This window comes from Palaemon carinicauda, chromosome 13 (genome assembly GCF_036898095.1).
Source record: "Palaemon carinicauda isolate YSFRI2023 chromosome 13, ASM3689809v2, whole genome shotgun sequence".
Taxonomy (NCBI): Eukaryota; Metazoa; Arthropoda; class Malacostraca; order Decapoda; family Palaemonidae; genus Palaemon; species Palaemon carinicauda.
In genome coordinates this window covers 91696777-91721776 of record NC_090737.1, presented here as the reverse complement: position 1 = coordinate 91721776, position 25000 = coordinate 91696777, and the positions used below count along the sequence as shown (strand labels likewise).

The window sequence follows — 25000 nt, the reverse complement described above, 5'->3', positions numbered from 1 at the left end:
AAAAAAAAAAAAAAAAAAAAAAATCAAGAAAAGAACTTGAGTGAAAGCCAAAGTGGAAATGAAGAGAGCTCAAAATATATAATTGACCAAATATTGTCTGCTACTGATAACAATAAAAAAAGGGAGAGCAAACTAGTGGATTATGATGCTTTGCAATTAACCGAAATAAAACAAACAATTAGGCATTTCAATAACTACTCGAATAGAAAAAAGGGAAGATATGTTCACGTGGTGGAATAAACATCCACACCAAGATTTGAAGGCTATAGCCGAGGTAGCCCTTGCACTTCCTGTCACTCAAGTGAGTGTAGAGCGAACATTCTCAGGGTTGAGATGCATTTTGGATGAACTAAGACTAGGCATGAAGGATGATATAATAGATGCCATTATGTTTCTAAGATGCAATACATAATCAATTTGAACTCCTATGTTTGGTTAAACGAAGTTGCTATTGGGAGGTATTTTCCTACTATAGCCTAGGCTACAAGCTTTATTTTATCAATGTCGAGGAAAAAGATTTAGTTTATTTTATTACATCTTAACTTAAATTTATGAATGTTGAGAAAAAATATTTAGTTTATTTTCTTACATCGTAACTTTAGTTTATCAATGTCAAGAAAAAAAAGATTTATTTTATTTTATTACATCGTAACTTTTGAATGTTGAGAAAAAAATTAGTTTATTTTATTACATGGTAACATCAGGCTATGCTTTCAAGTTCTATTAATGGTTGGATTATTGTATATCTTTTTCATAATAAAATCCTTAAAAGAGGAAGTGATGGTTTCAACAATATTATTATTATTATCCAAAGAGTCATAATACTGGGAAATATTTTTAATATTTCATACACTATATTTCATGTACTAAATATACGGTATAGTTTCATGGCTAAACATGTTTTATGAATCCAAAAGTCAATACTCTTGGTCTTGTATTAAAAACAAAGGAACAGGGGAATGTGCGGTATTGTGCCTTATGACTGTAATGGCACGAATTCGTATTAACTGTATACCTTGTACTACTCATTGGATGGTAGAGTTTGGGGAGATTAGGAAGGAAAGGAGAGTCATAATTATGAAAATTTACATGTTTACAGAACGAACTGAATACGGTACCAAAGATTAATATCAAGTTCACCAAAAAGGAATTTGATAATCCACACGTTACTAAACTCTGATTACGTAGTCCAGTTACCCTTCTGATTTAAAGTATATTTACTTTTGTGATCACGAACCTCGCACTCGGTCTTACTGAGTAACTCAAAGTTCATTTTGAGCGTACATACATACATACAAAAAAAAAAAAAAAAAAAATACCGATAATAACAGCATTGCATTTAATAACAAAAATCATTTTAATGTTAACTCAAATGTATTAATCATGTAAATGTTCATTATAACGAGAATTGTTTCACATTGGGGGAATCGACTCCACCCCCTTCTTACTCCCCTTTCCCGTATAAACCCTGTACCTAAGATCCTACTTATAAGACATGTAGAGATAGACTCTGGAGAGTTTCTCAATACCACATATCAAAGGTGCTCCTCGGTTCAAACAGGAAACTCAGAGCAATCTAGGGTTTACTAAGGGATTTTACTTCTGCCCCTTTGGTTCCTTTGTGTTTCCTATCCTATATAATGTTTCCGCCATACCTGTAATCGTGTATCCCTCTTGATTTCATCTAGTATCTATCTGAAACAGGATTGTTCGTTTAACTAATTTAGATATCTATTTTTTTGAAGGGGGATAATTCCATCAACTATAATCTTTTTGACATTAATTAGTAAAATCTTTCCTTTCTTCCACCCAGGTGTCACTCTCATTTCAAGTGTGTCATTCAAGTATAACTGAATGGTTATTACAAGTTAGATATATGAACCTAATGGCTTCCTCGGTCTCGAAGGTGATGCATAAATGGTAAATTCATTATACTAATACATAATTCTAAAAAAAAAAAATCGTTATCGTATAGGTATTCCCAGTCATCAGTTACTACACCTGCATCAACTTTCATGACAAAGTTTAATAATAAAAGTAACTTAAGGATTTAGTTCAATAGTAAAACAGTTATGGGTTTGGAAGGTCGCAATTATATCTAAAGCATTTGTGACTTCAATATCGTGAGAGCCGGGAACACCAAAAACGGATATTAAAAGGGATGTGAGCATCGTTGCCATAAACTCATGCAGCTTTTTAATTACAGTAACTCGATATTGGCTCCGAAATATATAGAAAGGGTTTGTGAGTCTGGTCATTCTAAATGTTAGGGCTTCCACTTAGTTTTATGACAGTTTTATTTCTGGTTTTTATCGTGGGGAGTCATATATCTCTTGGTTTTGGTAACATAAATGAAATGTGTTGCACAATGTCAGCTGCATTTCAAGACCTGTCGTGTAAAGTGACAAGACAGTTAAAGGGAAAATAACTAATTTATTTCATGAGCTTTTCTCATCAAAACTTTTATTTTCCGTAAATAAACGCATTTGAGTTGGAGAATTAAAATGTATATTTTTCAAGGGAAGTAACGGCCAAAGGCTCTCTATGAGGTAAGCAGTTAGATTTCAGAATATTTAATTGTATATAAAGTATGAAACGTTAACTGAAGTTGTATTGACCCCCCCCACCATAAAAATTAAATAAAAAATAGAACAAATACATTCAGAATATTTCTAAAAGCCAGCAAACAGCTAAATGACATAAACAGTTTTTTTTTTTTTTTTTTCATTATGAAATCATTTTCATTTCAGTGATGGTTAATGAAAGTAATACAGAATTAAAGTCCTTCGTAAACACTTTCTTAAGACTCGACGATAACAGTTGTGAGGTTTAGCTAATACAGTATTTAAACTTTTTGATCCTCTTTGTGGCCTTTGAGTTCACACGCTATAAACTGAGGAGAACTAGCAAATTAAGCTAATCTTGGGAGGTTAGTTGCCTGGACAGACAGCTTTCCACGTTTGTAATTTTTTTTTCTAACTTCCTTAGACTGAGAGATAAGAAGCATCTCACTATAGCTACCCAAGTCTTGATGTGGTAGGTTTTCTTAGTTAGAGACTCGAAATAAACTTAATATGTCCTCTGCGTGGAATTATTTCATTAAGGCGAACACAGAAGAAACTGTTTTGCACGTTGTGGATGGTACCGTGATAAATAAAAACATATTCTTCTATATTCGTCCTCAAGAAATAATCATATATAAAGGTCTTTTTATGTTTATTTTAAGTACTTAAAGTTTGTAACCGAACAAGCAGCAGTTCCATTCTATCCAACCTTACTTCTCTCTCTCTCTCTCTCTCTCTCTCTCTCTCTCTCTCTCTCTCTCTCTCTCTCTCTCTCACACACACACACACACACACACACACACACACATATATATATATATATATATATATATATATATATATATATATATATATATATATATATATATATATATATATATATATATATATGCACTATAATCAATCAAAAGGATACCTGTTAATTCTCCAATTCAAAATAATAGGATTTAAACTTGTGGATTAATAGGGCGCAGTCCAACGCGTACAAACTACAATATCATAAAATTAACAATACAAATTTATCTCTTTCTAAATCTTTCAAATCTATTGGGAAAATACCTGCCCGGCAACCTGCTGGATCAGAGTTGAGACCCACTCAAGGTCGATAGCTGTTAGTTGGGTCTTCAACCTCACCATTTTTATGAACCAGAGTTGGGGGTTTGGGGAAGCCTATATCTGCCTGCTGAGTCATTAGAGATCATTGCCTATATATATATATATATATATATATATATATATATATATATATATATATATATATATATATATATATATATATATATATATATATATATATATATATATATATATATATATATATATATATATATATATATATATATATATACACTGTATTGGCTGATGCAGAGAAAAGAACTAACAATAGCCATATTAACGTTCATTCACTTAATCCTTGCTTGGAGGCAAGGCCAATATAAGGGAGAATCCCTTGCAAAAAAAAAAAAATAAAAAAATAAAAATTTGAAAGAGCTATCAATTTTTTTTTTTTTTTTCGTATTTTTCTCATAATTCCTCGAATTCTAATGTCTTCCTTTGCAACAAATATTTCTCTGACACTAACAATATTATACACACGGGTATTTCTCCTCTGCGCTACATTGGAAAACTTCAAATGTCCTTAGCATCGCTATCGCTTACCCAGGGCTTTAACACACACACACAGTCATACACACACACACCCACTTGCAAAGCAAGAGACCTTGACGTGGTGGCAGGGTATGTGTATCGCATTGTTCAGCATAGTTGTAATAGTTAGGACCACCACAATAGGTTCGTTTGCTTTGAGCGATCAAACAAAAATCTCTCACCATCACCAATCAGCACTGGCTATAGTGGTACAATCTTTCTATCCGAAGATAGTACCTGAACATAAGAAATGTTTATCGACTAGTAAGGCCAGGTAGTTGCAGACGATGCTTTCGGATTTGTTTATCTGGAGGTATTTGTACACGAAAATACATAAAGAAGGTTTGTATAGTGTTTCAATGTTCACTTATCTATTGAATATATCACTATTACAGTAGTAGACGTGTGGGTGGATGTATGATAGAGGCCACCTGTATGTATAGTGACGGTTGACGAAGAATAGGGCTGTTTAAGGGGCATGGCTTGTAGGTTTGGTAAGAAGGAGTGAAATTAGTTAGTATCCCTTTTTTATGCACGTTTGGGGGAGCTGACCACTCATATATAATGGTCCCGACCTGTATCGATAGGCCCTTATTACTGATAATCATAATAGACCTATCACTGTATCAGTCCGTGACTGGACCCGTGGGTTTGAATGACTGCACAGACATTGAAAAAAAAAATTCTCATTCCTACATATTATTATTATTATTATTATTATTATTATTATTATTACTTGCAAAGCTACACCCCTACTTGGAAATGCAGGATGCTAAGAGCCTAGGTGCTCCAATATTGAAAATACCCCAGTGAGGATAGGGAGCAAGGAAAAATAGAACATTTTGAGAACAGAAACATTAAGATGAATATCGCCTATATAAACAAAACAGGAGTAAGAGATTAAGATAGTGTGCCCGAGTGTACCTTCAATCAAGAGAACTCTACTCCAAGGTAGTGGAGGACCATGGTACAGAGGCTATGGCACTACCCAAGAATAGAGAATATTGAAGTAAAATATTGTATAATATTGTATCTAACCCATTTCAGAATTTTGCGATAGAGGGGTAAAAATGGGTAATTTTCACTTTTTTGACTTTTCTCGACTTCAATACATATCTGGTTGCAAGACATAGAAACAATTTTTGCGCCACATTGAGTTGGTATAGAATTTGAGCCCCATACATAGTATAATCAGAATCATGAATAATATTGTATCTAACCCATTTCAGAATTTTGCATTAGAGGAGTAAAAATTGGTAAATTTCACTTTTTTGACATTTCTCGACTGATATACATATCTGGTTGCCAGACATAGAAACAATTTTTGCGCCACATTGAGTTGGTATAGAATTTGAGCCCCATACATAGTATAATCAGAATCATGAATAATATTGTATCTAACTCATTCCAGAATTTTGCGATAGAGGGGTAAAAATGGGTAATTTTAACTTTTTTTACTTTTCTCGACTTCAATACATATCTGGTTGCCAGACATAGAAACAATTTTTGCGCCACATTGAGTTGGTATAGAATTTGAGCCCCATACATAGTATAATCAGAATCATGAATAATATTGTATCTAACCCATTCCAGAATTTTGCGATAGAGGGGTAAAAATGGGTAATTTTCACTTTTTTGACTTTTCTCGACTTCAATACATATCTGGTTGCCAGACATAGAAACAATTTTTGCGTCACATTGAGTTGGTATAGAATTTGAGCCCCATACATAGTATAATCAGAATCATGAATAAAATTGTATCTAACCCATTTCAGAATTTTGCATTAGAGGAGTAAAAATTGGTAAATTTCACTTTTTTGACATTTCTCGACTGATATACATATCTGGTTGCCAGACATAGAAACAATTTTTGCGCCACATTGAGTTGGTATAGAATTTGAGCCCCATACATAGTATAATCAGAATCATGAATAATATTGTATCTAACCCATTCCAGAATTTTGCATTAGAGGAGTAAAAATTGGTAAATTTCACTTTTTTGACATTTCTCGACTGATATACATATCTGGTTGCCAGACATAGAAACAATTTTTGCGTCACATTGAGTTGGTATAGAATTTGAGCCCCATACATAGTATAATCAGAATCATGAATAATATTGTATCTAACCCATTCCAGAATTTTGCATTAGAGGAGTAAAAATTGGTAAATTTCACTTTTTTGACATTTCTCGACTGATATACATATCTGGTTGCCAGACATAGAAACAATTTTTGCGCCACATTGAGTTGGTATAGAATTTGAGCCCCATACATAGTATAATCAGAATCATGAATAATATTGTATCTAACCCATTTCAGAATTTTGCATTAGAGGAGTAAAAATTGGTAAATTTCACTTTTTTGACATTTCTCGACTGATATACATATCTGGTTGCCAGACATAGAAACAATTTTTGCGCCACATTGAGTTGGTATAGAATTTGAGCCCCATACATAGTATAATCAGAATCATGAATAATATTGTATCTAACCCATTTCAGAATTTTGCATTAGAGGAGTAAAAATTGGTAAATTTCACTTTTTTGACATTTCTCGACTGATATACATATCTGGTTGCCAGACATAGAAACAAATTTTGCGCCACATTGAGTTGGTATAGAATTTGAGCCCCATACATAGTATAATCAGAATCATGAATAATATTGTATCTAACCCATTCCAGAATTTTGCATTAGAGGAGTAAAAATTGGTAAATTTCACTTTTTTGACATTTCTCGACTGATATACATATCTGGTTGCCAGACATAGAAACAATTTTTGCGCCACATTGAGTTGGTATAGAATTTGAGCCCCATACATAGTATAATCAGAATCATGAATAATATTGTATCTAACCCATTTCAGAATTTTGCATTAGAGGAGTAAAAATTGGTAAATTTAACTTTTTTGACATTTCTCGACTGATATACATATCTGGTTGCCAGACATAGAAACAATTTTTGCGCCACATTGAGTTGGTATAGAATTTGAGCCCCATACATAGTATAATCAGAATCATGAATAATATTGTATCTAACCCATTTCAGAATTTTGCATTAGAGGAGTAAAAATTGGTAAATTTCACTTTTTTGACATTTCTCGACTGTTATACATATCTGGTTGCCAGACATAGAAACAATTTTTGCGTCACATTGAGTTGGTATAGAATTTGAGCCCCATACATAGTATAATCAGAATCATGAATAATATTGTATCTAACCCATTCCAGAATTTTGCATTAGAGGAGTAAAAATTGGTAAATTTCACTTTTTTGACATTTCTCGACTGATATACATATCTGGTTGCCAGACATAGAAAAAATTTTTGCGCCACATTGAGTTGGTATAGAATTTGAGCCCCATGCATAGTATAATCAGAATCATGAATAATATTGTATCTAACCCATTCCAGAATTTTGCATTAGAGGAGTAAAAATTGGTAAATTTCACTTTTTTGACATTTCTCGACTGATATACATATCTGGTTGCCAGACATAGAAACAATTTTTGCGCCACATTGAGTTGGTATAGAATTTGAGCCCCATACATAGTATAATCAGAATCATGAATAATATTGTATCTAACCCATTCCAGAATTTTGCATTAGAGGAGTAAAAATTGGTAAATTTCACTTTTTTGACATTTCTCGACTGATATACATATCTGGTTGCCAGACATAGAAACAATTTTTGCGCCACATTGAGTTGGTATAGAATTTGAGCCCCATACATAGTATAATCAGAATCATGAATAATATTGTATCTAACCCATTCCAGAATTTTGCATTAGAGGAGTAAAAATTGGTAAATTTCACTTTTTTGACATTTCTCGACTGATATACATATCTGGTTGCCAGACATAGAAACAATTTTTGCGCCACATTGAGTTGGTATAGAATTTGAGCCCCATACATAGTATAATCAGAATCATGAATAATATTGTATCTAACCCATTCCAGAATTTTGCATTAGAGGAGTAAAAATTGGTAAATTTCACTTTTTTGACATTTCTCGACTGATATTCATATCTGGTTGCCAGACATAGAAACAATTTTTGCGCCACATTGAGTTGGTATAGAATTTGAGCCCCATACATAGTATAATCAGAATCATGAATAATATTGTATCTAACCCATTCCAGAATTTTGCATTAGAGGAGTAAAAATTGGTAAATTTCACTTTTTTGACATTTCTCGACTGATATACATATCTGGTTGCCAGACATAGAAACAATTTTTGCGCCACATTGAGTTGGTATAGAATTTGAGCCCCATACATAGTATAATCAGAATCATGAATAATATTGTATCTAACTCATTCCAGAATTTTGCGATAGAGGGGTAAAAATGGGTAATTTTAACTTTTTTTACTTTTCTCGACTTCAATACATATCTGGTTGCCAGACATAGAAACAATTTTTGCGCCACATTGAGTTGGTATAGAATTTGAGCCCCATACATAGTATAATCAGAATCATGAATAATATTGTATCCAACCCATTTCAGAATTTTGCATTAGAGGAGTAAAAATTGGTAAATTTCACTTTTTTGACATTTCTCGACTGATATACATATCTGGTTGCCAGACATAGAAACAATTTTTGCGCCACATTGAGTTGGTATAGAATTTGAGCCCCATACATAGTATAATCAGAATCATGAATAATATTGTATCTAACCCATTCCAGAATTTTGCATTAGAGGAGTAAAAATTGGTAAATTTCACTTTTTTGACATTTCTCGACTGATATACATATCTGGTTGCCAGACATAGAAACAATTTTTGCGCCACATTGAGTTGGTATAGAATTTGAGCCCCATACATAGTATAATCAGAATCATGAATAATATTGTATCTAACCCATTCCAGAATTTTGCATTAGAGGAGTAAAAATTGGTAAATTTCACTTTTTTGACATTTCTCGACTGATATACATATCTGGTTGCCAGACATAGAAACAATTTTTGCGCCACATTGAGTTGGTATAGAATTTGAGCCCCATACATAGTATAATCAGAATCATGAATAATATTGTATCTAACCCATTCCAGAATTTTGCATTAGAGGAGTAAAAATTGGTAAATTTCACTTTTTTGACATTTCTCGACTGATATACATATCTGGTTGCCAGACATAGAAACAATTTTTGCGCCACATTGAGTTGGTATAGAATTTGAGCCCCATACATAGTATAATCAGAATCATGAATAATATTGTATCTAACCCATTCCAGAATTTTGCATTAGAGGAGTAAAAATTGGTAAATTTCACTTTTTTGACATTTCTCGACTGATATACAGTACATATCTGGTTGCCAGACATAGAAACAATTTTTGCGCCACATTGAGTTGGTATAGAATTTGAGCCCCATACATAGTATAATCAGAATCATGAATAATATTGTATCTAACCCATTCCAGAATTTTGCATTAGAGGAGTAAAAATTGGTAAATTTCACTTTTTTGACATTTCTCGACTGATATACATATCTGGTTGCCAGACATAGAAACAATTTTTGCGCCACATTGAGTTGGTATAGAATTTGAGCCCCATACATAGTATAATCAGAATCATGAATAATATTGTATCTAACCCATTCCAGAATTTTGCATTAGAGGAGTAAAAATTGGTAAATTTCACTTTTTTGACATTTCTCGACTGATATACAGTACATATCTGGTTGCCAGACATAGAAACAATTTTTGCGCCACATTGAGTTGGTATAGAATTTGAGCCCCATACATAGTATAATCAGAATCATGAATAATATTGTATCTAACCCATTCCAGAATTTTGCATTAGAGGAGTAAAAATTGGTAAATTTCACTTTTTTGACATTTCTCGACTGATATACATATCTGGTTGCCAGACATAGAAACAATTTTTGCGCCACATTGAGTTGGTATAGAATTTGAGCCCCATACATAGTATAATCAGAATCATGAATAATATTGTATCTAACCCATTCCAGAATTTTGCATTAGAGGAGTAAAAATTGGTAAATTTCACTTTTTTGACATTTCTCGACTGATATACAGTACATATCTGGTTGCCAGACATAGAAACAATTTTTGCGCCACATTGAGTTGGTATAGAATTTGAGCCCCATACATAGTATAATCAGAATCATGAATAATATTGTATCTAACCCATTCCAGAATTTTGCATTAGAGGAGTAAAAATTGGTAAATTTCACTTTTTTGACATTTCTCGACTGATATACATATCTGGTTGCCAGACATAGAAACAATTTTTGCGCCACATTGAGTTGGTATAGAATTTGAGCCCCATACATAGTATAATCAGAATCATGAATAATATTGTATCTAACCCATTTCAGAATTTTGCATTAGAGGAGTAAAAATTGGTAAATTTCACTTTTTTGACATTTCTCGACTGATATACATATCTGGTTGCCAGACAGAGAAACAATTTTTGCGCCACATTGAGTTGGTATAGAATTTGAGCCCCATACATAGTATAATCAGAATCATGAATAATATTGTATCTAACCCATTCCAGAATTTTGCATTAGAGGAGTAAAAATTGGTAAATTTCACTTTTTTGACATTTCTCGACTGATATACATATCTGGTTGCCAGACATAGAAACAATTTTTGCGCCACATTGAGTTGGTATAGAATTTGAGCCCCATACATAGTATAATCAGAATCATGAATAATATTGTATCTAACCCATTTCAGAATTTTGGGATAGAGGAGTAAAAATGAGTAATTTTCACTTTTTTTACTTTTCTCGACTGAAATACATATCTGGTTGCCAGACATAGAAACAATTTTTGCGTCACATTGAGTTGGTATAGAATTTGAGCCCCATACATAGTATAATCAGAATCATGAATAATATTGTATCTAACCCATTTCAGAATTCTGCAGATTGATGGATAAAAACGGGTAACTTCAAAGTTGGGTTACTTAGGTTTCATACTGGTGCTAGTATTACGTTATGGGTTGGAGGTTAGCTGTGGAAAAAGACCGAGAATTTATCAACATAGTCTATAACACTTCAACGTCCAAATATCCTGAGCGGGATCTTTAAAACACCTACTTTGTGGTATTCAAGGTGAACAAGTTCATGCTTGAATGAAATTTACTCTTTGGCAACTCATAGCTACACTCCTCTGCTCTTTGAATCAGCCAATCAAAAGCTGCCTGCCCCTCTCATCAAAACTGTTGGGCGTTCGAAAGACACCTCAGGCATCCTCTGGTTGGAAAAGCGTCAAGACATATCGCAGCTACCTCCACAGATTTGCCCACTCCCCCAACCTTCGTAATCATGGTAAGTACACAGTGACTGTGAGATAGTGAAGCCTACCTTTTGATGTGGATTTGCAGTGCTTTAGTGTTACTGAAGTGTCGTAGTGACTAATGAAAAAAGTATTGATCACATGCGGGATACTTAGGTCGAGTTTAGAGAGACCACGCTCATCCCACGTGGAACCTTTTGGACCGTAACGGTTAAACCAGCCAATAGAATACGACACCTAACAAATTTATTTTAGTGCTTGGTTTAGAAATTTTTGAATATTTTTACTAAAAATGATAGTGATGATTTAGAGATGTTAGGTTCATGTGCATGTAAATTATTAACTTACAAGGGATTGAATGATAGGTTTTTGTTAGGCAAAGTTACATTTTTTCCATTACATGAATTTAGAATTGTTTTTTTTATGTTTTTGCAGTTTCACAGCCATATGTTTTATGGGCATCGCAATGCTGCATTGGAGATTCAGGATTGTACACCATGGGTAGCCCCTGACGATGCTGAAGGAAGTGATGTGGACGAGGGCCCTTTGGACGTTAACAGTGATGACGACGACCCTACCGATGTTCCTGACGCAGGCCTTACTCAGGAGGATGCCTTTGACCCTTCTATCTCTGGAGGTTAGTATGAGAGAGAGAGAGAGAGAGAGAGAGAGAGAGAGAGAGAGAGAGAGAGAGAGAGAGAGAGAGAGAGAGAGAGAGAGAGAGATATCTGTTTTAAAAATTGTTTTTAAAAGTCTTGTTGTTATAAGGGTTCTTTAAATTTTGTTGCTCTTTAAATGGTGTGTAAACAATGGGTATTTTTAAAACTTATTTGTTTACTTGCATTCTCACTGACATACACATGCACACACATGCTCTCACACAAGCACACATTAATGCACTCACACATGCACACGCAAGCACACACAATGCACACACACAATGCACACACACATGCAGACCCACATGCACACACACAAGCACACATGCATGCACACACAAGCACACATGCATGCACAAACACAAGCACACATGATTCATTTACTGTTTCACTAATGTTACTTTATTCTTGTTTCAGCTCGCAAGGTCAATGTTGTCCCTCAGGAGATGCCTGTGGAAGAGGAAGCTGAGGTTGAGCATAAGAGGTCTCGTGCTGATGAATGGAAAAAGGACGACATTGATATCTAGTCCCTGCCAAACTTCATTCATCCACAGCCGGACTTTTTGAGGGAACCTTATGAATATTTCTCCCAGTTCTTCACAGCTGAATTGTGGGAACACATTGTGTTCCAATCCAACCTGTATTCAAGACAGAAGGATGTAAGTAGCAACTTCCACATATCAGAAGAGGATCTTATGGTTTTCCTTTGCCTCATCATGTACATGGGCCTGGTTTCCCTCCCTAGCATAGTCGACTTCTGGGCCGTGAAGACCAGGAGTCCTCAAGTTGCAGACTTCATGTCCAGGAACCGCTTCAAGTCAATTTGATCTTCCCTTCACTTCAACGACAATGACCAGGCAGCAACCACAGCCTCCCAAGATTGATTCTTCAAGGTGAGAGTCCCCTTCACCGAGGTCAAAAGAGTTCCTGAATTTCCCGAGACCCCTATCCACTCCATTGAAGTGATCGTCACCTACAAGGGCACAAGGGCCGGTAACCTTCACCAGCATGTAGCCAAGAAGCCTGACAAGTGGGGGTACAAGTTGTTCTGCCGCTCCAGCGTGGCTAGATTTGTGCTGGATGTACGAGGAATGCAAGGTGGCCCTATGCCTCACTAAAAGTAGGAATTGCTTTGCTTCCTTTCATAAGGTTTGTAAGTAAGTGTGTACTGTATGTTTCAATTTTTATAATTATGAGTAAGTTTTATTATATTTTGTGTATTTTTTTACTCTTTTTGTTTTGTATTGTATATTGTATTTCTTATATTAATTAAATTGTAAAGCCATCTCTGTGTTTCTGTTATACATTGGAACAAAAAAAAGTGATTCACCAATAATAATCATATGATTTGTGGGCAAATCAACTTTAGTATAAACATGAAAAAGTTTACCGTTATGGCCCAAACGATCCCATATGAGATGAGCATGGTCCGCCTAAACTTGCCCAAGTTACCTATATGGGATATTTTATTGCATGCAATTATTTCACTAATTTTGAAACTTTTTTGAAAATACATAGGAGTAAAAAGGTCTTGATATTTACCAATATAATAACCTACTAAAAGGATTTTTTAAAGTTTCCCATAAAACCTAGGGTGGACTTTAAAGGGATAATGTGTTTTACGATTGCTGTCGCAGTTACAGGAATATTAGAGTTGAAGTTCTGTCTTAGTAGGCTTGTTTCTGGACAATGCAATAGGTAGTGTTGCAGAGGTTCATCTGTCAGTTGCCGACAGTTGTTGTCTTTCCGGTCTGTTGTGCTGCTGTGGCCTTGTCGATATCGATGATGATTTGCCAGTTGCATAGATATCCTAGTTGCAGTCTGCAAATAATGACTGCAACTTAGCGGGCAATCTGATTCAAGATTCGAGAGTCTTTGCCAATGCCATTAACATTGCCTGATATGATGAGATCTTTATCACCATCACGAACCTTTTCAGTATATAGAGGCCATGCCTTCAAACCATGCTCCATTTTCTTTTTGATGTCTCTTCTCTCTTTCCCAGACACTGGTCTAGCATGCATGTGGGTTACATGGTGCTTAACATGACCAGTATACTCTACTAATACATTGAAACTATCTTTTTCATGTACGGTCACATTGACAACCACTGGACAGTCTTCAAATTTACATATGGCTGAAGTTTTGAAAAATACAGCATTCTTTTTCATCTTCCTTTTCTTTGCCATGCTGACATAATGCCCCTCAAACATGAAAACGCAGTGCTTGTTTGATTCCTTTATACCACTGGCCATGATATGTTGCCACTCCCCTCTTGCAAAGCCTTTTCCTTCTTGTGTATCACAAACATTTTTCCAGTCCTTCGCATCCAGTACAAATTCAGCTTTTTCCGGAAGAGTGCATTCGAAGAAGTGTTTTGGAATTTTTCTCTGAAGAATGGATTCTAAAACACTGTTGTCTAAGGGAGGGAAATCTAAATTGTCATCAGAAGAATCTTCACTGGTAGAAACACTGTTGTACTCTTTCACACACTTTTCACAATTTTCACTGGTGTCTGATTTGTTCTTTTCGAAGTCTCCGAGAAATTTCTGGAACATCTGAATATTTTGCTTTTTCTGGTTTTGAATAGTGTCAAGGCCAAAGGAATCTACACTGTCTAACTTTTCTACTGTTTTATCTAACGAGATCATTAATTCTGTAAAGGTTTCCATGTGTTGCTCATTAAAAATCTTGACACGCCTGCAAGTGTCAGCTGCACTATCCACAATCGAACTTATTCTTTGCATCTGTTTTATGATTGTTCTTGTATGTAGTGGAGTTGTCACGGCCGGAGTTGTTACGGGTGGAGTTATTACTGGTGAAGTTAAGTCAGCCAGAGTTGTCTCCATTGGAGTTGACTCAAGCAGAGTTGTCTCCATTGGGGTTGACTCAAGCAGAGTTGTCACGGGCTGAGTTGTCACGGGCCGAGCTGTCTCTGAATGAGTTATCAAGGGCTGAGTTGTCACAGTCCGAGTTGTCTCTGAAAAAGTTATCACGGGCTGAGCTGTCCCTGAACGAGTTGTCACGGGCCAAGTTGTCTCTGGACGAGTTTTTCCTGGCTGAGTTGTAACCACAGCCTGAATCGACTTCCTCTTGTGGTTACGTCTTTGCACCCTTGGCAGCTGTGCTTGCTTTTGGTTTGCGTTTGTTGAGTCTGGTTGCCCTGTGGAGTGTCTAACCTTGGGGAATTTTATGTCTCGGAATAACTCCTTTTCAGTTTCTGACTCTTTCAAAGTTTGTCTGATTTTGTTCTTACAGGAAAGATTTTCAGATCGTGGGCTGAAGACCAGTTTCAACTCGGTACTGGAACAGCTATTTTGCCCACAGGTGAAGATTGCAACTGCTTTAGAATTGGGACAAGGTGGAAGCCCAAGACAGGAACAGTGGTACCACTGTTGACACTTTTCGCATTCAACCATGATATTATCAATGCTTCGCCAAGGCATGTTACAAATACAGTATTTCTGTCTTTGTCCATCTTTTTCTCTTTTCTTTGTTGGCAAAACCTGTTCCAAATTAGCATACACTACATGATCATCCATGCTCTGATCTTCTGAGTCGGGTATTGATGACTGGGAAGTTTCAATACAGTTGGGTTGAACCTGAACATTTCCTCGATTATGGTGCCATATAGTGTAAAGTTGTTTTCTTCTGCGTTTGTTGTTTCCCCAGGCTAATTCTTCAGCTGCTTTTCCATAAGGACCTTCAGAGTGTAATTCATTTTGTGAATCTGTTTTCACTCTCTTCCGGAGTACCTCTCCAATTTTGTTGTAGTCAAGCTCTTGTTGCCTACCTCGTTCACTCTTCACAGGCACATTGGAAATCTGATCCTGATAGGAAAAAAAAATAGGACATAATTAATTCAAACTTCTGTTGCAGTGCACATTGCCTGTCAACCTAATTAGAGCTCGTGTTCCATATGCATTTTACTAGTCAAAATTTATTAAGATGCATTTCAATCATTCAAGTATTGCACACTATGCATTTTACTGGTCAAAATTTATTAACATGCATTTCAATCATTCAAGTATTGCGCACTGAATGGATATGAGTTGTTGCCTTTCTCCTATTGGTAAACCTATACTTTCTTGAGAATCACAAACATATTTCTACTCTCTCGCATCAAGTATAAACTAAGCTTGTTCCAGAAGAAATGATTCAACCATCCCATTAACAGTATCGATCACTGTTTGGCACTCATTTGCTATTGTTTTCAAACTCATACAATTCAGGAAAAATCCTCAACAAAGTAAGAAAAGTTAGGATGCAAGGACTAATTATAAGAGCGCAGAGGAAGGAAGGCCATTTCCTTCCGAACACCTGTTGTTGAACCATGAGTTATAAATATTTCTTTACAAAGATTACCTGTGTATATTCTCTTTTCCTTCGTTTTGGTGACCTGTCTGGTACTTGCTCATGGTTTGATAGTGCGACATCCTCCTCCTGTAGGAGAAAGAACAAGTACATGTATACAAAATCAGGTAATTTCAATAAAAAATATCTCATTCACCATATTAATTTTTGTTTTGTCTGTTAGATAGCTTGGGGAGAAATAAATTTTGACAACACTGTAATAATTAGACTTGTGCTCAAACGTTACGTTCATAGATCTTTCAAGTAACGAAATGATTCATGTGACATATTTGTGAAAAAATACTGATGTGTGAATGGGAAGTAAGCATGACCAAGGCAGCACTCATGAATAATTCATTTATTTACACCTATTCACACTTCAGTTCACTATTATAATACCAAAAAATAAATTTTTCGTTTCCAGTAAATATATATATATGTATGTATATAAAATTATATATATATATATATATATATATATATATATATATATATATATATATACACACACACATACAATATATACACACACAGTGAAACTTCGTTATTTTGAACTCGGATATCTCAAATACCATAAAAATCTCAAAGTTAAATCTCAGTCCCAACTTTGTCACTATGTAAACAGTAAATTGACCTGAAATATCTCGAACTAGGATATCTCGAGTACCCAGGATATCTCGAATCAAATTTCTGGTCTAAAGAAACACAAATAATGCAAATCTACCCTACTTATCTTTACGTCAGATTTAACGAAACATATGATTTAAAGCACACATGCAGACATAATAAAAGTGAGGAGACTGCATCACTACGTGTGCATGAGAGAGATAGAGAGAGAGCATGCATTAAATAATAAGAACAGAGAGTACTGCTTCATACCATTGTAAACTATGTTCAATGACTTAATTATCGACATATAGAGGGAGGAATAGTGGCCATCTCGGGCTTTGGGTACACAGGATTTACAAACTAAGGGGGATTAAAGTCGACAAGATTTGTACAATACAGTATATTCATTGTCTTAGTTACTCAAACCATGTCAAACATTGAGATCACCAAAATGTCAGATACTATTAGGGACAGTAGCTCATACATATGTTTATGAGCTACCTCCTTGAACATATCAATACAGTACAACAAGTGAGTTTCAAAGTGCTAAGTTTCAGATTCAAAGGTCAGTAATGGTTAAATCAGTACTTTGTGGGGAGAATAGAATTATTATTTTCAATAGTAGACTACTCACCACTAGGTCTGGCGATGGCAGTGATGTAAACCTATTGTAGCATCCATATGACTCTTGGTTTGGAATGAGTCGGCGGAATCTAGGCCCCCCACCTACTCGGACTTTCTGTTGAAAAGTGAAAAAAAAAATATATAAACTCAATGCCAGGGAGAATAATTGCAAGTGTTAACAAAAATGAATGAATAAATACCCCTCCTACAAAAATGCAGTGACACTTCTTCCTCTACAGTATATGGGTGCCGCAATAACGATGACTTTGTCCCGACGCAAGATACAAACCTTCCACTCTTTGACATAGCATTGTTATTTCGGCGGAGCTGAAAACTAGTAAAAACTGATTATCAGGGTTTAATTACCCAACACTAGCAAGCGGGGGTCGTGGGGCTGTGTTTACCCACCGCTCCCACCAGCACAGGTGACTAGCCGTCACTTTTTATTTCGGCTCAGTAGTGTATAGACGTGTCTCACTCTCCCGTTAACCCAAACTGGCTGGAACTAATTTCTTTTCTCTTTTTCTATTTCAGGTGTGCCTGCCCGTGAAATCCAACCATGCGACTATGTCCAGGCCGTGAAGGGCGCCATTGCGGTACCTTCATGTCCTCGGAGGAGACGGATCCTCACGGTCTCTGTCCTTCATGCTGAGGTCACTCGTCTTTGAAGGAATCTCCTTGTAGTATGTGTCAGGAGTAGTTGCCCTCCCAGTGGGTGAGGTTTGGTAGGCGGAAGATGTCTAAAAGGGATTTTCTCCTTCGGGGTCAGCCTCGAAGGGGAAGAAGTCCCGACTTCTTTCTCCTCCGTCTCGATTTTCCAACCCTGACTCTACTTGACCGGCTTCCTCTGGGGAACGGTCGAGTACGAGTGGTGCCCTGTCATGTTAATCAGTCAATTCAGCTGAAGTAGTTGCTCGGCAAGAAGCAGCTGAAGTAGTTGCTGGGCGAGTAGCAGCTGTAGTAGCGCTCAGTAACTTTTCCAACCATTTATTACCTTGAGTGACTGGGAGGGGTGGCCAGTCACTCTCAACAGCGACCTTGGCTTCACGAATAACAAAATCTCTTTCACAGCTGGTCACTGATGTGGTCAGAAAGTGGGCACCTTGCCTGTTGACATGTAGGCCATCACTCCCCAAGAATTTCTCTGGATTTAATCAACCATATTCTTCGAAACTGCAGACAGACTCCTGAAATATCATACACAATGCATTGTTGACATGTCAAATGATCTCATTTAAATCAACCTACCTTGTCTTGACTCCAGGCCGCCTTGGCAATGTTGTTCCCGGCTTGAGGCAGCACAGCACACAAGGTCAAATCCAGAAATGAATTAGGCATATTGACTTGCTGCATAATTCATCGGTAGGCCCTAAAAATAACAAAGAAAACTCAATATCAGTATATATAAATTGACATTTGCATTGAGGAATAATCAATACTGTATAAGGTTTTAGGGGGAAACTATATTATCATTATTATTATTATTATTTTCTGGGCTTGACCTGTGTCGCTCCGTGAAATGCTCCTCTAGCACCATTTCTAAGGCATAGTTATTGCTGAATATACCAGAGAAAAAAAAAAAAGAGATGCATGGAATGCCAGGGATAAACTTAGCTTGCTCACTTATTGAGTGTCGGTATAGAAAACTTGGGCGTGATTGAACCACGACCATAGATCACTCACCAATTAGACCTCTCCTTCATCAACATCCCCTCCACCCCTACATCTCCCCACCCCTTATCTACATTCCTCTATCAGCACCTGCGTTGGTCAGACTTGTTTTATTTTGCTCTGTGTTGTTTTGTGTTTTTGAAGATGTCCGACGTTTTAGAGAACCCTGCTCCCAAGCTGTGTATTATATTTGTCTGTTTGGGATTTCTAGGTTGCGACAGTTATTTATTCTTATTCATGTTTGGTTTTTTTGTTATCGCTGCTTGTTGTTCCCTTTTGGGGGTTCGTCACGGTCATTTGGTGTCACCTCCTCATGATCTCTTTGTTTATCGGGCTTTCAATTAGTTCCTTATACTATTTGTAAGCCCTTGTTTATGTTTTGGACATCTAATGTGACGCAAAAATCGTTTCTATGTCCGGCAACCAGATATGTATATCAGTCGAGAAAAGTCAAAAAAGTGAAAATTACCCATTTTTACCCCTCTATCGCAAAATTCTGGAATGGGTTAGATACAATATTATTCATGATTCTGATTATACTATGTATGGGGCTCAAATTCTATACCAACTTAATGTGACGCAAAAATTGTTTCTATGTTTGGTAACCAGATATGTATTTCAGTCGAGAAAAGTCAAAAAAGTGAAAATTACCCATTTTTACCCCTCTATCGCAAAATTCTGAAATGGGTTAGATACAATATTATTCATGATTCTGATTATACTATGTATGGGGCTCAAATTCTATACCAACTTAATGTGACGCAAAAATTGTTTCTATGTCTGGCAACCAGATATGTATATCAGTCGAGAAAAGTAAAAAAAGTGAAATTTACCCATTTTTACCCCTCTATCGCAAAATTCTGGAATGGGTTAGATACAATATTATTCATGATTCTGATTATACTATGTATGGGGCTCAAATTCTATACCAACTTAATGTGACGCAAAAATTGTTTCTATGTTTGGTAACCAGATATGTATTTCAGTCGAGAAAAGTCAAAAAAGTGAAAATTACCCATTTTTACCCCTCTATCGCAAAATTCTGAAATGGGTTAGATACAATATTATTCATGATTCTGATTATACTATGTATGGGGCTCAAATTCTATACCAACTTAATGTGACGCAAAAATTGTTTCTATGTCTGGCAACCAGATATGTATATCAGTCGAGAAAAGTCAAAAAAGTGAAATTTACCCATTTTTACTCCTCTAATGCAAAATTCTGAAATGGGTTAGATACAATATTATTCATGATTCTGATTATACTATGTATGGGGCTCAAATTCTATACCAACTTAATGTGACGCAAAAATTGTTTCTATGTCTGGCAACCAGATATGTATATCAGTCGAGAAAAGTCAAAAAAGTGAAAATTACCCCTTTTTACCCCTCTATCGCAAAATTCTGGAATGGGTTAGATACAATATTATTCATGATTCTGATTATACTATGTATGGGGCTCAAATTCTATACCAACTCAATTTGACGCAAAAATTGTTTCTATGTCCGGCAACCAGATATGTATATCAGTCGAGAAAAGTCAAAAAAGTGAAAATTACCCATTTTTACCCCTCTATCGCAAAATTCTGAAATGGGTTAGATACAATATTATTCATGATTCTGATTATACTATGTATGGGGCTCAAATTCTATACCAACTTAATGTGACGCAAAAATTGTTTCTATGTCTGGCAACCAGATATGTATATCAGTCGAGAAATGTCAAAAAAGTGAAATTTACCCATTTTTACTCCTCTAATGCAAAATTCTGAAATGGGTTAGATACAATATTATTCATGATTCTGATTATACTATGTATGGGGCTCAAATTCTATACCAACTTAATGTGACGCAAAAATTGTTTCTATGTCTGGCAACCAGATATGTATATCAGTCGAGAAAAGTCAAAAAAGTGAAAATTACCCCTTTTTACCCCTCTATCGCAAAATTCTGGAATGGGTTAGATACAATATTATTCATGATTCTGATTATACTATGTATGGGGCTCAAATTCTATACCAACTCAATGTGACGCAAAAATTGTTTCTATGTCCGGCAACCAGATATGTATATCAGTCGAGAAAAGTCAAAAAGTGAAAATTACCCATTTTTACCCCTCTATCGCAAAATTCTGAAATGGGTTAGATACAATATTATTCATGATTCTGATTATACTATGTATGGGGCTCAAATTCTATACCAACTTAATGTGACGCAAAAATTGTTTCTATGTCTGGCAACCAGATATGTATATCAGTCGAGAAATGTCAAAAAAGTGAAATTTACCAATTTTTACTCCTCTAATGCAAAATTCTGGAATGGGTTAGATACAATATTATTCATGATTCTGATTATACTATGTATGGGGCTCAAATTCTATACCAACTCAATGTGGCGCAAAAATTGTTTCTATGTCTGGCAACCAGATATGTATAACAGTCGAGAAATGTCAAAAAAGTGAAATTTACCAATTTTTACTCCTCTAATGCAAAATTCTGAAATGGGTTAGATACAATATTATTCATGATTCTGATTATACTATGTATGGGGCTCAAATTCTATACCAACTCAATGTGGCGCAAAAATTGTTTCTATGTCTGGCAACCAGATATGTATATCAGTCGAGAAATGTCAAAAAAGTGAAATTTACCAATTTTTACTCCTCTAATGCAAAATTCTGGAATGGGTTAGATACAATATTATTCATGATTCTGATTATACTATGTATGGGGCTCAAATTCTATACCAACTCAATGTGGCGCAAAAATTGTTTCTATGTCTGGCAACCAGATATGTATATCAGTCGAGAAATGTCAAAAAAGTGAAATTTACCAATTTTTACTCCTCTAATGCAAAATTCTGGAATGGGTTAGATACAATATTATTCATGATTCTGATTATACTATGTATGGGGCTCAAATTCTATACCAACTCAATGTGGCGCAAAAATTGTTTCTATGTCTGGCAACCAGATATGTATATCAGTCGAGAAATGTCAAAAAAGTGAAATTTACCAATTTTTACTCCTCTAATGCAAAATTCTGGAATGGGTTAGATACAATATTATTCATGATTCTGATTATACTATGTATGGGGCTCAAATTCTATACCAACTCAATGTGGCGCAAAAATTGTTTCTATGTCTGGCAACCAGATATGTATATCAGTCGAGAAATGTCAAAAAAGTGAAATTTACCAATTTTTACTCCTCTAATGCAAAATTCTGGAATGGGTTAGATACAATATTATTCATGATTCTGATTATACTATGTATGGGGCTCAAATTCTATACCAACTCAATGTGGCGCAAAAATTGTTTCTATGTCTGGCAACCAGATATGTATATCAGTCGAGAAATGTCAAAAAAGTGAAATTTACCAATTTTTACTCCTCTAATGCAAAATTCTGGAATGGGTTAGATACAATATTATTCATGATTCTGATTATACTATGTATGGGGCTCAAATTCTATACCAACTCAATGTGGCGCAAAAATTGTTTCTATGTCTGGCAACCAGATATGTATATCAGTCGAGAAATGTCAAAAAAGTGAAATTTACCAATTTTTACTCCTCTAATGCAAAATTCTGGAATGGGTTAGATACAATATTATTCATGATTCTGATTATACTATGTATGGGGCTCAAATTCTATACCAACTCAATGTGGCGCAAAAATTGTTTCTATGTCTGGCAACCAGATATGTATATCAGTCGAGAAATGTCAAAAAAGTGAAATTTACCAATTTTTACTCCTCTAATGCAAAATTCTGAAATGGGTTAGATACAATATTATTCATGATTCTGATTATACTATGTATGGGGCTCAAATTCTATACCAACTCAATGTGGCGCAAAAATTGTTTCTATGTCTGGCAACCAGATATGTATATCAGTCGAGAAATGTCAAAAAAGTGAAATTTACCAATTTTTACTCCTCTAATGCAAAATTCTGAAATGGGTTAGATACAATATTATTCATGATTCTGATTATACTATGTATGGGGGCTCAAATTCTATACCAACTCAATGTGGCGCAAAAATTGTTTCTATGTCTGGCAACCAGATATGTATATCAGTCGAGAAATGTCAAAAAAGTGAAATTTACCAATTTTTACTCCTCTAATGCAAAATTCTGAAATGGGTTAGATACAATATTATTCATGATTCTGATTATACTATGTATGGGGCTCAAATTCTATACCAACTCAATGTGGCGCAAAAATTGTTTCTATGTCTGGCAACCAGATATGTATAACAGTCGAGAAATGTCAAAAAAGTGAAATTTACCAATTTTTACTCCTCTAATGCAAAATTCTGAAATGGGTTAGATACAATATTATTCATGATTCTGATTATACTATGTATGGGGCTCAAATTCTATACCAACTCAATGTGGCGCAAAAATTGTTTCTATGTCTGGCAACCAGATATGTATAACAGTCGAGAAATGTCAAAAAAGTGAAATTTACCAATTTTTACTCCTCTAATGCAAAATTCTGAAATGGGTTAGATACAATATTATTCATGATTCTGATTATACTATGTATGGGGCTCAAATTCTATACCAACTCAATGTGGCGCAAAAATTGTTTCTATGTCTGGCAACCAGATATGTATATCAGTCGAGAAATGTCAAAAAAGTGAAATTTACCAATTTTTACTCCTCTAATGCAAAATTCTGGAATGGGTTAGATACAATATTATTCATGATTCTGATTATACTATGTATGGGGCTCAAATTCTATACCAACTCAATGTGGCGCAAAAATTGTTTCTATGTCTGGCAACCAGATATGTACTGTATATCAATCGAGAAATGTCAAAAAAGTGAAATTTACCAATTTTTACTCCTCTAATGCAAAATTCTGGAATGGGTTAGATACAATATTATTCATGATTCTGATTATACTATGTATGGGGCTCAAATTCTATACCAACTCAATGTGGCGCAAAAATTGTTTCTATGTCTGGCAACCAGATATGTATATCAGTCGAGAAATGTCAAAAAAGTGAAATTTACCAATTTTTACTCCTCTAATGCAAAATTCTGGAATGGGTTAGATACAATATTATTCATGATTCTGATTATACTATGTATGGGGCTCAAATTCTATACCAACTCAATGTGGCGCAAAAATTGTTTCTATGTCTGGCAACCAGATATGTATATCAGTCGAGAAATGTCAAAAAAGTGAAATTTACCAATTTTTACTCCTCTAATGCAAAATTCTGGAATGGGTTAGATACAATATTATTCATGATTCTGATTATACTATGTATGGGGCTCAAATTCTATACCAACTCAATGTGGCGCAAAAATTGTTTCTATGTCTGGCAACCAGATATGTATATCAGTCGAGAAATGTCAAAAAAGTGAAATTTACCAATTTTTACTCCTCTAATGCAAAATTCTGGAATGGGTTAGATACAATATTATTCATGATTCTGATTATACTATGTATGGGGCTCAAATTCTATACCAACTCAATGTGGCGCAAAAATTGTTTCTATGTCTGGCAACCAGATATGTATATCAGTCGAGAAATGTCAAAAAAGTGAAATTTACCAATTTTTACTCCTCTAATGCAAAATTCTGAAATGG

General features: G+C 35.2%; 2 protein-coding genes across 2 annotated transcripts; one reads left to right on the top strand and one right to left on the bottom strand.

Moving 5' to 3' along the window:
• The first annotated feature begins 4420 nt into the window (after positions 1-4420).
• On the top strand, positions 4421-13422 carry LOC137651981 (protein virilizer homolog). The gene is made up of 4 exons (XM_068385188.1): positions 4421-4553; positions 11098-11510; positions 11914-12115; positions 12555-13422. The coding sequence occupies exons 2-4, from the start codon at positions 11508-11510 to the stop codon at positions 12662-12664; spliced, it is 315 nt and encodes a 104-aa protein (XP_068241289.1). The 5' UTR covers positions 4421-4553; positions 11098-11507; the 3' UTR covers positions 12665-13422.
• Positions 13423-13978: 556 nt separating this feature from the next.
• LOC137651701 (uncharacterized) lies at positions 13979-19120 on the bottom strand. The gene is made up of 4 exons (XM_068384920.1): positions 18972-19120; positions 17734-17838; positions 16503-16580; positions 13979-15967 (listed from the first exon to the last, which is right to left on the bottom strand). The coding sequence occupies exons 1-4, from the start codon at positions 19074-19076 to the stop codon at positions 13979-13981; spliced, it is 2277 nt and encodes a 758-aa protein (XP_068241021.1). The 5' UTR covers positions 19077-19120.
• Positions 19121-25000: the final 5880 nt, after the last annotated feature.

What these genes read in the sequence shown, in the direction of transcription:
- LOC137651981 (XM_068385188.1), top strand. An exon ending in TGACCCTTCTATCTCTGGAG is followed by an intron (nt 12,116 to 12,554) that starts GTTAGTATGAGA and finishes TTCTTGTTTCAG; the next exon opens with CTCGCAAGGTCAATGTTGTC.
- LOC137651701 (XM_068384920.1), bottom strand. Translation starts at nt 19,076, where the DNA reads ATGCAGCAAGTCAATATGCCTAATTCATTTCTGGATTTGACCTTGTGT. An exon ending in CGGCCTGGAGTCAAGACAAG is followed by an intron (nt 17,839 to 18,971) that starts GTAGGTTGATTT and finishes ACTTTTCAACAG; the next exon opens with AAAGTCCGAGTAGGTGGGGG. An exon ending in GGAAAAGAGAATATACACAG is followed by an intron (nt 15,968 to 16,502) that starts GTAATCTTTGTA and finishes TTTTCCTATCAG; the next exon opens with GATCAGATTTCCAATGTGCC.